The sequence below is a fragment of the Tarenaya hassleriana genome, unplaced genomic scaffold (genome assembly GCF_000463585.1).
Source record: "Tarenaya hassleriana unplaced genomic scaffold, ASM46358v1 Cleome3, whole genome shotgun sequence".
Lineage (NCBI taxonomy): Eukaryota > Viridiplantae > Streptophyta > Magnoliopsida > Brassicales > Cleomaceae > Tarenaya > Tarenaya hassleriana.
The window spans coordinates 4,821,819-4,836,332 of NW_010966177.1; the positions used below are offsets into that span (position 1 = coordinate 4,821,819).

The 14,514-nt window shown below is 38.5% G+C and overlaps 4 protein-coding genes across 7 annotated transcripts in view; 1 reads left to right on the forward strand and 3 right to left on the reverse strand.

Annotated features, from left to right (window-relative positions):
• Positions 1 to 256: 256 nt before the first annotated feature.
• LOC104819413 (NAC domain-containing protein 100-like) lies at positions 257 to 1,838 on the reverse strand. 3 transcript variants are annotated; one of them, XM_010549472.1, is made up of 4 exons: positions 1,729 to 1,838; positions 1,395 to 1,647; positions 1,032 to 1,309; positions 257 to 954 (listed from the first exon to the last, which is right to left on the reverse strand). In XM_010549472.1, the coding sequence occupies exons 2-4, from the start codon at positions 1,579 to 1,581 to the stop codon at positions 436 to 438; spliced, it is 984 nt and encodes a 327-aa protein (XP_010547774.1). In that variant the 5' UTR covers positions 1,582 to 1,647; positions 1,729 to 1,838; the 3' UTR covers positions 257 to 435. The 3 variants fall into 3 exon arrangements, with proteins under 3 accessions (XP_010547774.1, XP_010547775.1, XP_010547773.1); XM_010549473.2 differs by having other exon boundaries at positions 1,395 to 1,640; positions 1,729 to 1,834; XM_010549471.1 differs by having other exon boundaries at positions 1,395 to 1,837.
• Positions 1,839 to 4,900: 3,062 nt separating this feature from the next.
• LOC104819414 (protein RFT1 homolog) lies at positions 4,901 to 9,590 on the reverse strand. 2 transcript variants are annotated; one of them, XM_010549474.2, is made up of 14 exons: positions 8,617 to 9,590; positions 8,458 to 8,537; positions 8,003 to 8,097; positions 7,771 to 7,931; positions 7,419 to 7,570; positions 7,179 to 7,297; positions 6,894 to 7,057; positions 6,708 to 6,782; positions 6,521 to 6,592; positions 6,179 to 6,316; positions 5,884 to 6,039; positions 5,670 to 5,722; positions 5,393 to 5,571; positions 4,901 to 5,158 (listed from the first exon to the last, which is right to left on the reverse strand). In XM_010549474.2, the coding sequence occupies exons 1-14, from the start codon at positions 8,669 to 8,671 to the stop codon at positions 5,098 to 5,100; spliced, it is 1,560 nt and encodes a 519-aa protein (XP_010547776.1). In that variant the 5' UTR covers positions 8,672 to 9,590; the 3' UTR covers positions 4,901 to 5,097. The 2 variants fall into 2 exon arrangements, with proteins under 2 accessions (XP_010547776.1, XP_010547778.1); XM_010549476.2 differs by having other exon boundaries at positions 8,458 to 8,529; positions 8,617 to 9,578.
• Positions 9,591 to 10,065: 475 nt separating this feature from the next.
• Positions 10,066 to 13,117, reverse strand: LOC104819415 (autophagy-related protein 3-like). Its single transcript, XM_010549477.2, has 9 exons — positions 12,821 to 13,117; positions 12,080 to 12,150; positions 11,870 to 11,986; positions 11,626 to 11,792; positions 11,264 to 11,349; positions 11,064 to 11,115; positions 10,874 to 10,939; positions 10,572 to 10,699; positions 10,066 to 10,490 (listed from the first exon to the last, which is right to left on the reverse strand). The coding sequence occupies exons 1-9, from the start codon at positions 12,979 to 12,981 to the stop codon at positions 10,385 to 10,387; spliced, it is 954 nt and encodes a 317-aa protein (XP_010547779.1). The 5' UTR covers positions 12,982 to 13,117; the 3' UTR covers positions 10,066 to 10,384.
• A 425-nt stretch (positions 13,118 to 13,542) lies between these two features.
• The window catches only part of LOC104819416 (uncharacterized Rho GTPase-activating protein At5g61530), a 3,618-nt gene continuing 2,646 nt past the window's right edge, over positions 13,543 to 14,514 (forward strand). Inside the window, exons 1-3 of the mRNA XM_010549478.1 lie at positions 13,543 to 13,652; positions 14,165 to 14,241; positions 14,334 to 14,513. Of these exons, the coding sequence (XP_010547780.1) occupies positions 14,181 to 14,241; positions 14,334 to 14,513 (241 nt within the window). The 5' untranslated portion in view covers positions 13,543 to 13,652; positions 14,165 to 14,180. The remainder of the gene's footprint in view (positions 13,653 to 14,164; positions 14,242 to 14,333; position 14,514) is intronic.

Consider the following 14,514-nt stretch of genomic DNA (forward strand, 5'->3'; position numbering starts at 1 on the left):
TCGTATCATATGATGACATATTAAAATATATAGTGGTAGAGAGAGAAACTGAAATTGGAGGCGATCAAATACGCTAATATGAAAACGAAGAAAATATTGGCATGGCACGTCTTTCAGTCGATTTGGTAATAATTCGACATTTAAATAATCTTGATCAATAACGACCAAAAAGTTATTTAGTATGATATTTATATATATAATAAATGGTTCTATCAAATATGTGATTGTAATAAGAAGTTGGGGTGCACAAAGTGTATTTTACACAAACTTGAAACAACTTCCTTAATCCTTTTTGACTGTATTTTCAATACATATAATATCAATAATCATAATATTAATAATAATAGTAGCAATAATCTATACAATGCAAACTTAAAACAGACACACACATATTTCACTGTATTTTGTCAAAGACTCGAGCTTTGAGTCTTCACTTCAGTAATTCCAGAAGGATTCAAGATCAACAGGTCCTGCGGAGGAAGAAGGGTCACCTCGATGATCGAAATGCCTCTTTCCGCACTCGAAATCCGACGAGATATCGGTGTTGATTTCAGTTGAGACACCCGTTTCTTGCGAGACACTGAGTGCCTTGAAGCTCTGTCTTCCTCTGTTCTCGATCATCGCCCTTAGAACCGGCGGCTGTTCTTGCATCCATACCGCCGGATTAGGGTTTTGGCAGAGTGGAGTTCTGGGGACAATATTGTCGTGGATCGAGCTTAGGACATGTTTGCTGAAGCAACTGATTGTGCTGACTTGGTTTTCAGTTGGGTTGGAGAAGCAGGGCACGTAGACTGGTTCGGTTTTGGTTTGGTCATACGGCGAAGATTCGGTTAAAGGGGGTAAACCGGAAGGATCCAAACCGGTTCCAAACGAACCGATTCGGATTAGACCGGAAATCGGTATCTTCTTCCCTCCGGCACTCTTCTGGAACACCCTGCATAGCACCCATTCATTCTGCAAACCCAAAACATATTATATATATATATATATAAACCAAGAAGCTATGGAACAGGGGAAAACAGAGGAGAGACCTTGGCGGTTTTGGGCAAGTTATGGGCAGAGAGTTTGCCATCGAGCCTGTACTCATGCATCACCCAATTGGTTTTTTGACCTTTGGGAGCTCTTCCTCTGTAAAAAACGAGCGTTTTCTTCATCCCGACAAGAGATTTACCTCGGTGAATCTCCTTATCCTTCCCGGTCGCCTTCCAATAACCCGCTTCGGTTGCTCGGTTTGTCCTCATACCGGTCGGGTACTTTCTGTCTCTCACACAGAAAAAGTACCAATCTTTCTCGCCCATTTTCGCTTTCCCTGTGAACCCAACAGACCCAAAATCCCTTCAAATCCGTACGTGATATCAGATGTTAAAACTAGAGGCTGTGGTGTTTGCACGTACACGGCAATTCCCATGGCTCAGATTTGTTCAGATCGACTTCACCGATTGCCTTGGCCGTGAAACCGCTGTCGAGAACCTTCTTGTGCAGATAGTGGGTTATGAGTTCTTCGTCTGTTGGATGAAATCGGAACCCAGGAGGCAAATCCATCTGCTCATCTTCCTTGTGATATCCACAGAAAGTTTCCATCTTTGCCCGGGAAGACCTTAAACCCTAAGAGAACAGGCGAAATTCCCAATCCGAAAAACCTAAACCCTGAAAAAAAAACCTTTAGATCGAAAACCTCTTTACAAAAAAAGGGTATCTAGAATTGATCGAAAAGATCTGATCTTGAACCTTCAAGGGATGGATACAGAAAAGTGTGTGTACATTTATGTGTATATAGGGAGAGAGAGAGAGAGAGAATAAAAGGGAAGAGAAGTTAGGGGGAGAGGTAGGAAGATGAAGAGGGAACTATAAAGGACAGAGCCAAATGGAACTAAAAGTAAAAAGGAGAAAACTTTGAAGGAATGGGAGAAATTAAAAATATATTTTTAATGATACATATTACGTAAACAATATGTATTTCTGATATTATAAAAAAAATTAGTTTTTCCCATTTTGTTAGAGGAGAAAGATACGTAGTGTACAAGGCAACTTGAGTAGGTTGTTTTAGCGCTTCCCCTTTTCAAAAACCTTTTTTTTTTCTTCTCTGTTTTGGAAAAAAAAAAAGAAAAAAGAAAAAAATATCTGTAATTTTTTCCTTTTCTATAGATAATTTCAAAAGTTACATAACAATGATTCATAATTTAATATTGGGTAATATGAAAAATGTAAATTTAATCCATAATAAGGGGAAAATACCATCTTTTTTATTTATTTATTTTCTTTTTAAAAATGATTTAGAAAAATCTCATTTTCTAATTAGTCAATATCTGTCACAATAGTCATGTTATTTTAGATATTTTAAATTCCATTTTATAAGTATTTAAATCGTTCGTAATTAAATAATAATAATTTGTAATAAAAAAATTAAATTGTCCAATCACCGTATCTAGTCGATTCTCCCCATAATTGTTAAATTATTTTTTAAAATCTCCATACAAGTACAAATAAGAGTAATCAAATGTTGGAATTTCGATGAATCATTACCAAATGAATATTAAAATAGTTATATTTAATTAGTAATCAATTTTAAATAATACACTCACTTTCCAAAAGAAGAATCAAGAAGGCTTGGATTGATAAATGATGTTTTGTGCTGTTTCTGCTAGTGGACATTCGCTCTTAAAATTTCAGTTTACATTGACAAAGAAATGAAAATAGGAATTTTTTTTTACATGCAACACTATTGAGATCCAATGCCATTAATTAAGTTAAAAGACAAAACTGACTTTGAATAATTGCTAATTAAAGATTACGTCTAATCCTGTAAGATGAATATGAAAAGAAATAAATTAAGGCGGTAAATCATTAATTAATTAACCTATCTGAACTAATTTTTCACAATCTAATGGGAATATATTTTTTATTTTTAAAATATATTAATGTTTCATTGAGGTTATGAAACGAGGGAAGACAAAACTCAATAGCCAATCTTAACTGTTTGGTGAAAACTCAACTAAGAAAAAAAAATATGGAATGAATTTTTAGAGATATTTTCATCTTCTATGTAACTAGAAAAAATATTTTATAAGTTACCAAAAAAAAATATTTTTTTTTATTTTTTATTTACAAAATTAGGAATATCGAAAAAAATATATATATATTTTTTTAATTTTGTAAATAAATATATAATCTTTTAATTTTGTATAAAATACATAAATTTTATTTTATTTTATATAAATTCAGACAAATTTATATAAAAATACACAAATTTTAAATTTTTTATATTAACCCACATAAAAACACAAACGACGTTAGTGTTTGTGTGAGTTTATACAATTTTTTTTAAAAAAAAATTTGTGTATTTTTATATAAATTAAAATTTATATATTTATTTACCAAATTTGTGTTTTTTTGGGGATATGTACAAAATTATGCTCAAACTGGAAAAAATGTATCAACAAATAAAACTGAAAATTAAAAATTGATGCTGAATACCATAAATTTCAGTACTTTTCTTCTTTGACTAATCAACCAATTTCTAAAATAATTACAATAAATGGTTTAATTTTAATCATGTCCTGAAAGAATTTCCATTTCCTCTCTTTCCCACCCACACGAAAGCGATGTAAAATACGATTATTTGCCAATTTTAGGACCACTAAAATTATTTAAGAGTTCAAATAATGATCACACTCGTGTATCTAATTATCTATATTACCTAAACAGGCGTGCATGTACAGACTCGCACCTATTCATGCAGATGACATACTGCATAAGGTGGTGGGTTACATTACATTACTTAATATATATATATATATATATATATATATATATTAAAAAATCAATGGTTTGGCTCTATTTATTGACCGTGAGTCCTTGACTATAGAAAGAAGAACGAATATTAGCATATTCCGCAACGTTCTCTCCAACCAATTTATTTATTTATTTATTTTTCATTTGTAGATTTTAACTTTAGCCAAATCGGGATAACGGTCCATTTGTAACAACCAAATAGTTATTGTAATTATTCATTAAACTTAGTGGAACATAAGATTATTTAGGCTTCTCAATATTAATTACGTGCATTGTAAACTAATTTGATGTGCAGATTTGAGAAGATAAACGATTATATATCTATATATATATATAGTTTTTAAAACAAGAATTATGTATATAAGGTTGCGAAACTCTTAATTTTCTAATCAAATTTAAGCTTAGCAAAGAAGGGGCCGGGGATAAGATATGGTCGTCGAATTAATTAATTTCTAATTATAGAAAATGCGGGAAATTAGGTGGTAGGATAGCAACTAATATTTCCAATTTAGGAACAGATCCAATAAAACAAGACCACGTGTCGTGTCGCATTGGTCCTCCGCGCCTTATTTCTAATTTGTCTCATAGTCAACTTGTTCGTTTGTGCCACGTCATCTATGTATAAAAAATTCCATATGCCAGTTGTGGACCACCTATAACTCGCCACGTGGCCATCACGGTAGTTTCAGGGAGAACAGGCTTAAAAACCAGACCAAAGGGGGTGAGTTTAGTTAACCTGAGAGTTGACTCTTGAATCCACGACTGTGGTTAGACACGTGGCAGTCCGTGTGTGGAGAAGCTTCTCTACAAGGCGTAGCTATATTGGCACGAGAAGAATAAGTGCCCGTGAATCTCGGATTATCGGCTACAAAGGCAATAGAGAGCGTCAACCTGCATTCCCCGTCGTCGTAGCCGGTCCCTTGTCGGTAGTCGGGCAATACAACCCGCCTCGGGGTTGTATGTGGTAGCCGAACATTGTCGTGCCAGTCTGCTTTCATCGCGGGACGCCTAATTTGGTCCCAGGTGCTGCCTATGCAGAACCGTGATTTAAAGGTACCTGTTTTATGCTTCCAATAACTAATGTTTGAAGTCAAATCCAACAAGGAAATAATCAGTGGTCAGGTAATCCAATAAACCAGAAAACCGGTTCGGTATATACAAAAGCTCACGTTTCTTGGTTCCTCCACAAGTAACCCTGTAACCTCAACCATAACGATTGTATGTCACCCCCCCGGAACAGGTCTTCGAGTTCCAAAACATTTAACCATACCGGAAATTCGATGAGTAAACCGGTTTCTTAGTTCTTCAGTCAATGTGATCCCGGAAACGAATGATCCTGTTGATGAACAGCCTCTCCCGTCGATATCTAACATTACCAAAGAGGAAAGTACTAATTAGCACAACATTGGATGAACTCATGTGTTCAAGAAAAGAAAGACCCTGTTCTATCTTAGTCCCTCAGGCCAATCAAGATAAGGATCAAGAGAAAACACATCAGTCAATCATTGGTGTTATTGTTCATTAAAGTTTCAGTCTTTCGACGCATTACTGTTGATGGAATGAGTTTCAAAGATTCCAGAAGAGGAGGGAGGGGGCTTACATGATAATGGCTGAGATGCAGAAGCACACAAAACCGATGGCGAAATGGAGAGGAAAAGTTTCCCAGAAATTCGTCTTGTCAAGAAATATTTTCTCGGAGAAGAGAGTTACTATGCCCGAAATGATCAGAATGGGCCAACCCGAGGGAAAGCATTTCTGGAACGAAAACGAAGAAGTGCCCTACAGGAGGATGAGACCGACACAGATTAAATTCAATATCTCCTTTCGAAAGGCACATAATAGATCTCAAAGAACCAAGAACAAGAACAACGAGTTACCTGGAAATAACGCCGGATGAACAATGCAGAATAGATGATTCTTAAAATCATATCTATTTTACAAACAGTCAAGAAGAACGATCCATTCTTATGCAGCGGGGATAACAACGCACATGGGCGAGGAAACAAACCCTAATTATGTTTATGATGCTGCAATCTTAAGAACAGGAAAAAATCTACAGGAATCATCATGTAGAAAGAGGTAAAAGGATACTCAGAGAGTTTGCCAGGATTAGACCTAATGCCCCAGCAAACCTTATTAGAACCACATTTAATCCGATGTATATCAACGAAAATACGAGCAGCATGTCATTTGAGCGTTTGAGTTGATTCTCCGATCCAACTGCATGTAAAAATGCTTCCGAGGTCCCTGTTATGACGAGATGTAGAGAAAGTAGATAACAATTCCATATAGTATAGTGTACTTTTAGCTAAATTGCTTCAGAAGAAAGGGAAAAAAAATATTTGTCATGTGTTGTAGGAATGTCTCAGATTTGTAAGTTACTAACCGTTCATGGCAAGAACGATAATGTAGAGACAGTAGAACTGAAGGGCCGGGGAAGCTTCTCCATCGCTCCATTTTTGACCATACAACAATCTGATGAGAGAGTACGAATAGCTCGGGCCAAATGCCATAAACACAAGACCTGGAGAAATTAGAAAAACATGAAGTCAGGAAAAGAAGGGCCGACTTGGCTCAGCGGTAAAACCATTTACGTGGGGTCTGAGGTCGCGGGATACGAACTGAGTTGGTCCTTTATGAAGTCAGGAAAAGAATCCGGAAGTAAAAACAGGGACTGTGTAAAAGAACGGACAGTGAAAAACATTTTAACAGGAGAATTGTAAGATACCTATCAATAATACAAGCTTCAAGGCCTCGGTTAGGCAAATTTCTAGTTTCTTGCTTTTTTGCTCGTTTTCCCCTGTCAATAAAACTTTTTTTCGTCACGGACTGTAATATCTGAACTAAGATTTATTACATAGTGACTCGCAACAGGAAAGCATGCCCGATGTAAAGCACTAATTCAATGTTCAAACCTGATGCAAAGCTTGCAAATGTAGCATATGAACTTTCTTCAAAGGGAAGAAACACCATCCGTACAACTAAGCTTCCTGGAAATTTTTAAAAAACGAAGATAAATTTATGAACCAAGATCGCTGATGAATCATAATTATGCATTTGGTTCAGGTTTTTTCTATATGACAGGAACTAGAAAGCCTGACCGAGTTTGTCAACGAGCCCATACACAGCCTGATTGTAAGGTGTGTCTAACCATACGAGTACCAACTTTTCTCCTTCTTGGAGGATCAACTTTCGGAATGACTGAAATGTAAATAGCATACACATGTCGGAGAGCTTCTTATCGTAATCCATCAAGTTTCCGGGTCTGTTTTACAATCACAACAATTTTCTAAAAACATACTTTGAAATGAATTTGAGAAAAAATTAAAACATATCAAGAACAGGGTTTATAAGCAGGTAAGGAAACCAAATAGGATAGAAACTACCTGAAAGGGAAGAGATCCGAACTTCTGAAAACGCCAAGGATAAGGAAATATGCCCAGTAACCGAGAAACAATGAACCCCCGTATGCAATTTGTGATAACGCAAAGATTATCCCTTTTTCCTACGTAAGTGGAAGAATAACATAAAAAAAAAAGTTGAATCTCGAGCTTGCTTCTTTTGCTGAAACAAACAGGAAGCATAAAACCTAACAAAGAATAATAATAACCCGAAAATCTACCTACCATGTTGGTTTGCTTCACTATGAGAAAGCACAAAATTAGACAGCGTGAAAAAGTAGCAACAGTCTCGACAACCAGTCGCAATTTTAGAAGCAGCAATTTCTGAGAGAGGATGTACAATGGTTCGGCCATTAGCTCCAGGATACAAGCGAATCCTGCCATGTAAATAGATTCATCACATTCTGATATATGCCAAAGATCTGCATTCAGGTTTACTCACAAATATATGTTGCAGAGCAAAGATAAGAAATAATCAATAGATATAGCGTGACAATTTGTGAAAAAAAGGACTGTCATATCCTATGATGAAATGATAAACCAAAAATATCACATCTGATAGAATGTAAATTTGTACCGTGAATTAAGATAGCTTGTGCATAAGTGTTGGAATAAGTAAGGTCCTGCCACCACAAAACGAAAAAGCTTGCCGCAATAGTAATGGCTACTCCGAGCGGAAGTGTCATCCACGCTACTTTCAATAGCTTAGTCGCATCTTTTTCCGAGAAGCGGCCATCACTAAGGGTAAAACTTCAAATATATCAGAGGCCAAAAGAAAAGCTACTACTCAGACATCTAAAAAAAACTACCTGTCGATGTCAGCTCGCATGCAAGCTCGCCGGAATCCCTCCCGGCTGAGAAACAAGACACAAGTGACAAAAAGATGGAACTGCACTGCATAGAGCTGCATTGCCACAGAGGAAGGAGGAAGACAAAAACAAGATCAAGCCCAGTTAAAGCCTAAAAAAGAAGACAAGCAACAGAACATGACTTGATAATCTTTTTTACAGTTATTGACAATAAAACCTGTTCTTGCATGACATAAAGGCTAACGCTTTAACATATGCAACCACACAGAGACAGGTTCTCAGACAGAAATGCTAAGTTTTGCTAATAAGTAGTAATAAACAAACTCAAATCTTTCCCATGAAATGCATAAAGAGGAGGCTGGAACATGCATATATTCAACTAAATTGAAACATGTTCCTCAAACAAGGAAACAAACATGAATGAGCAAGACAACTTGCAAACGACGATGAATTACCGCATAATCCTCTTCCGTGAGATGCCTGACGATCCACGAATTGAATATGAAAGGAATCCCTCTGGACAAGAACTGCGTAGCTAATTGCAAAAACAAACGGAAAAACCGAATCAGAGAAGGGTCATTGCAGAAAACACAACGGATTGTCGGGAAACGAACCTAGAAGGTACTTGAACGTGCGGGCTAGACTCACGCGATCGCCATTACCGGCCATTGTGGAGTGAGTCAACACGATTCTCCTTCTGGGTGTCGCTGGATTCCGATTCTAAACCATCTTCGATGCTTCAATTGAACAGCCAATCAGTCACTGAGTAACGTCCCCCATCTTCACATCGGTATCGGGTAGGACGCAGCTGTTGAGCGATGACTACAAACACCGGATGAATTTCTGGGAAGATAGATCTGATATGGACTCAGCCAGCACGGGACTTGGAAGCTAAAGCCTTCACGACTTCCAACGGGTAGGGTTCGATTCGGTTTATTTGCTTACTGCTAATTTGGATTCAATTATTTTCGGGATTTAATTAAGAAAATACGGTCCAGCTATGTTTAATTAAAATTGCAATCAAATCAAATTTGGTTCGATTTGGTTACAATGTTTCATTCATATAATTTTGTCTCGACAACAATAGAGTTTTCCACTCCCGAAGCTACTGGAGACCTAACTGAGTGCATTTTTCATGCATAAATATGGTGCACCTCGGAAAGGGATTGTTGAATCGTAATCTCAGATTCAATCGACACCGCAAAAACAGACACTAGACTCAAAGTCTGAGATCAATCGAACGCGGCGGAAGCAATTGTAAAGACAGAAGCAGAGATCGACGGAGGCAGGAGAAGACGAAGAAGAGAGAGACTTGCCGATGGGAAAACCGACGACGATAGAGAGAGGGGCAGGCACCTGGCCGTCGTCGTCGACACTCGACAGTAGGGCTGGACCGAAAAAGTCCGGGATTTGGGTTCCTAACTCGACCCACGAGACGGATATCCGATATTAGTCGACTGAGGGAACCGACGAGTTGACGACAAGAGAAAGAGTATTGAGAACGGTGGATTAGGTGATTTAATTTCATTTAAAAGGAGCCGAAACCCTCGAGTTTTTATTTTTAAAAAAAAAAGCCCGATCAAGCTCGAACCCTCGAATATCTTTGGGGCAAAATTTGACACCCTTAATCCTCCCTCCATTTCTACTTCCTCGATCACCACCGCGACAGTCTTCGCCCACTCTCTACCCAAGGCGAGTAACCTCGTCGTTTCATCATCTGGGCCAGCGCTCGATCTACTGGATGTTATCTTGTCGGAGAGATCCAATTTGGAGATAGACCTTGTCGTTATTCGCTACGGGGAGTTTGATGAAGCTCGTAACGTTTACTTTGCATTTCCACTCGCGAGTGTCCCCGGAGAGATAGTTCAAGTCCTTATACTAGGGCTGGAGACCCACGCGTTTTCGAACATCCAGTCTCGTGGATACCCGGGATGTAGATACTTGATCACCAATGAAGCCGATGACGATGGGTGTGACATGGGCTACAAATTTGGACTGTAGATTCAGATTCTTCCAAATCATGATGAGTTTACCCACGACTACTCATATACAGTACCCAAATGTACGGACAAGAGTTAGAATACCCTTTCTTGTTTTCCACACACACACACGCACATATATGTATATAAAACCGGGTTCTGATCAAATACCAGAATCAGAGTATTATAAAAAAACACCAATGGAGGAGGTTCGCTGTTCGTCAACATGAACTTTAAACATGTGTGTGTGTGTGTGTGTGTGAAGAAACACAACAGTTTACAGCGTCTCTTTTCAAGTGAGAGTTACGTGTTATGTACATGGCGGAGCTTTGATGAGATTGACCATCCATGGCGACAGAACACAGCACCTGTTTGCTCAACCAGAAGCAAGGAGCTGCTTCTCTCAGTCAGGTCCGGTGCTTGAGCTGCCGAGATCGAAGTCCATGGTGTAATCGTACTCGATTGTTGGAATGACTGAGGCCATGAACTTCAAGAATAGGAAGAGGTACCTGGTTGAGATCAATCAATCATCCAATTAGCGTAACCGTGGATTTGATTGAACATGTTGTTATTACGTGAACCTAACTTACCTGTCAACTTCAGGTTCTACTCCGCGGGACATCAACACGTCGATGATTTTCTTCATGACAGCCCCGTGTCTGCACGGATGAACTGAGGCATGTTTCCCTGGCAAGTGAGGATGATCTTCAATTGTCACCTGTACATTTTTTTTTATTTCACAGACAGGAAGAGATTGAAGCAAAACTAAAGTCCATAACACCACTAATCCCACACAAATCTATATTGGTCCAGAACTCAGAGGAAAAGACTAGGAAGATCGAGACGAGTTATCCAGAAATTCAACAAATGCAGTAAAGGTTCTTGTCTTTACCGTTTTACGAGCATGGTCTTGGCTAACATCCTCCAGTACAAGCTCAGGCTGCAGTAACATCTTTGACTACAAGACATACCCGATAGCATTAAGGTAAATCACATAAAGCATAGAAAGCGTAGGACACGGAAAAAGGCCAAGTACTATTGTCAGTGTCACGATTTGAAACTATCGGTGTCGAGAGGCAAACCTCATCATAACCGGTCAGCCAAACACGAGGAGTTTGGTAATACTTGTCATACCTGAAATAATGGGAAGGAATGTCAGCTCATCATCTATGGAGCCAAAACCAAGTGAGATGCTGATTTTAAAGTACTCAAACAAGTATATCCATGAACTCAACCATACAAGAAATTTCCTTTGTACATGGCAAAAGTAAATGATTCTTACGTAATGCTGACATCATAGGTTCGGGTTCGGAGGATATTATCATCATCAGGTTCACGAGCAACGAGATAAGTTGACTGAAGAGTTGCCTGAGTCGGGGGAAAGAAAAAAAGGAAAATAATTTTGACAGTGCTGTCAGACTTTGGAGTGGAATTGAAGAAATAAAAAATAAGCTACGAAATAAAACACCATCCAAGTGATTCAGTACTACATTCAAACACCATTGTTAAACTTATTGTCAAATTTAAAATAAAAGTTGACTCTAGGGGAAAGAGAAAGAGTAGAAACTTGCAAACTCATGTGGCTAACTCAAAGGCTGATTAAAAGACACATGGAATTGTGAGAACAAAAAGTGGCCAACTTACAGGATCATTTTCTATAATGTTATCGGTCTCATCAAACTCTTCCATATCCGGAATGTCTTCCTCCTCCTCCTCACCTCCAAAGTATGTAGGCATTGACCGAATATTGCTTTTCTCATTTATTTCTAGAGCATCCATGGATGGCAAATTTTCATCTTCTCTGCCTTTATCTGCAACAAATTTCAGATGTAGAATAAACAGAAGGAAAAATAAGTTCAGAAATGCTAACCTATTCCACAGATTCTACCTTTCGGTCTTCCATGGGTAGCAAGCCAACCATCGTTATCTTCATCATCAAGTAAAACTTCACCTCCAGCCGCTTCATATTCCTCTTCCACAGATGCAGCTCTTCGTAGACAGGGTACTGTTAATCCAAAGAAAATAAAAAAGAAATAATTCTCACAGATATGCAGAACTTCAAAGCTATAGAAAAGAGAGACAGAGATTTCTACTTTACCATTTCTAGTAATCAAGAACTGTTTCTCTGGGGGCAAGTATGGCTTTCTCTTGCTTGGATCACCCGACTCCCTAACCAGACCAAAGAGCCATTACAGCCAAAATTACACAGCAAGCTCATAACGCACTATTAGTTGGTATGGACCGAAATATACCGAAACATTAGCTCAATGAGCCATTACAGGAGAAATTACACTGTGCAATGTGCGGAAAGTTGATAGAGTAGAAAACGCAGTCAATACATCTCTAATTCAATAAGCTAAAATTTTCTTGCCGAAACCCTCAAAGAGCCTAGACAAAAAGTACATGGATGCCTTGCGGCAGATCAGGTAGTGCCCTTAGCTTCTGAATATGATGACTCCCTAAAGAATCCAATAATTTGTCGTGTCCTATAACCACAACTTGATCTAAAGGCATTGCCCATCACTCTATAATTTAGTGAGGTTCACATTTATAGCTTAGCAAACTCATATTGGCAACATGAAAACGATGGAAAGCCATACACTTAGTTCAGCCAGAAGACAAAAACACAACTAATGACATCTCAATCTGACAAGTCAAGCTAATGACATTTCAATCTGACAAATCAATGCACATCAAACAACTTTACTTCCAAACCCAGAGCCCATATAACTCGAAGAACAAGTTCGCATCGCTCACATACCGGAAATAGCAAACCTCCTAGACTGCAAAAGAAAGATTTGGCCACGCGAAATTGAAACGATCAAGAGTTCGAACTAACCAGGACCAGGTAGGGCACTTGGAGACGAGATTATCACCGGCGAGAACGAACTCACCGACGCTGAGTACTCCCTTCTCCTTGAAAGCAGAAACCGTACGAGGACCTGTAAGCCTCTCCACTGTCCCTTTGAATGCTTCGTGAAACTTTTGCGACAGCACCATTGCTAAAATCGATATGACTGGCGGTCCAGGAATAGATTATCAAGGATTAGTTTCCCGAATTGATTTCAAATCAGGATCCGATTGCAAACCCTAGATGAAGCCGATGGAAGATCGCGAATACCTTGTCGGATTTGGCTACAGAGTCTTCTCTCGTTTAATAGTTTTAAGAAATATCACCGGCAAACCCCATAGTTTAAGAAGTATCAATTTCTGTCCCGCTACTATTAAAGTTACAAAATTTTCCCTTAACACTATTATATTCTCACATTTGCCCCCTCAGTTTCCAAATGTTTCAGTTAACTCCCTGTGTTACCAGAATGGTCCATTTGCTCCCAAACTCCAGATAAATTTGTTATAAAAAAAATGGTTCTGGATAAGAATAAAAAACAAAAAGAATCGAAATAGAAAACGAAAAAATCCGGATATGGCAGTGTGGCTAACCCCAAGGGTCTATACACGTGGCGCTTACAGGACAGCTCTAACTGTCACCGACCTGTCACGCGAGAATGTTTACTAAAGTTTGAACTTCCTATTCAAATTAAGAGCCGGCCTTTACTTTAAAAAAGTGTATGAATAATTTTTTTTCTCTGCTTCCGAAGAAAATCGGCGATCAATCTCTTTCGATCACGGCTGACTTCAGGCTTTCGTTGCTGATCATATCCAGGAAACGGGTAGCTTTTTCCCTAGAATTTCTGGGTTTTGATGATCGTCTCCATTGATGTGTTCTTGTTGTTGCTTCTGGTTTTAATTTTGACCTTCTGTAGTCAACATATCAGATGATCAGCTATGTTTTATTTGTTTCGTGAACCCCATATCTGGTGGAGAAGCAATATCTTCAATCACAGTTAAAGTTTCGGTCTTTTGTGAAATTTAATTCGAAACGTCGAAACCTTTCCGCGTAGATTTTGACGATGATCATTCAGCTGTGTCTAGGGCACGACTTCAAACATCGGATAGTTTTTATAGGTTTGGCCTGTTATTGTGTAAAATAAAAATTGAACTGGAGTTTAGTTTCGGTTTCTTTTGTGAAATTGGATGTGATTTGAGAGGAAGTTATTATTCAGCTGAATTATGGTCGATGATACATACTGCTTTTGAGTCTCTGATGGCGGATCCAAATGAACTGAACATGAATGTTCCTTCGTATCTTGACTGAAATGGTTTACTAATGATTTGTTTGAAGCGGCCGGTGTTGGAAAATGCCTTCTCTCAACTCGCAACAATGGCAGGAGAAGGCCAGTGGCTTCTTTTCTTCCTCAGGTGCGATAATTAAATTTCCTCCTCTGGTTTCTCTGTTCCCTTCATTGTGTCTACTATGGCGGAACACTTATTAAATGATTTTACTGATATAGGGTTGAAGCTTAGGGAAGCCAGGCAATCAGCCGGCACATTTGTTGGGGAAGTTGCTAAGGACGCAAAAGTAAATGTTGCTGATGTTGCAGAAAGGGTTGGATCATTGTTCAAAACCCGGTGGGCACTACTTCAGCAGCCTTCAACGAGACATGCTGTGCAGGAACGTCTCATAACGGCTGC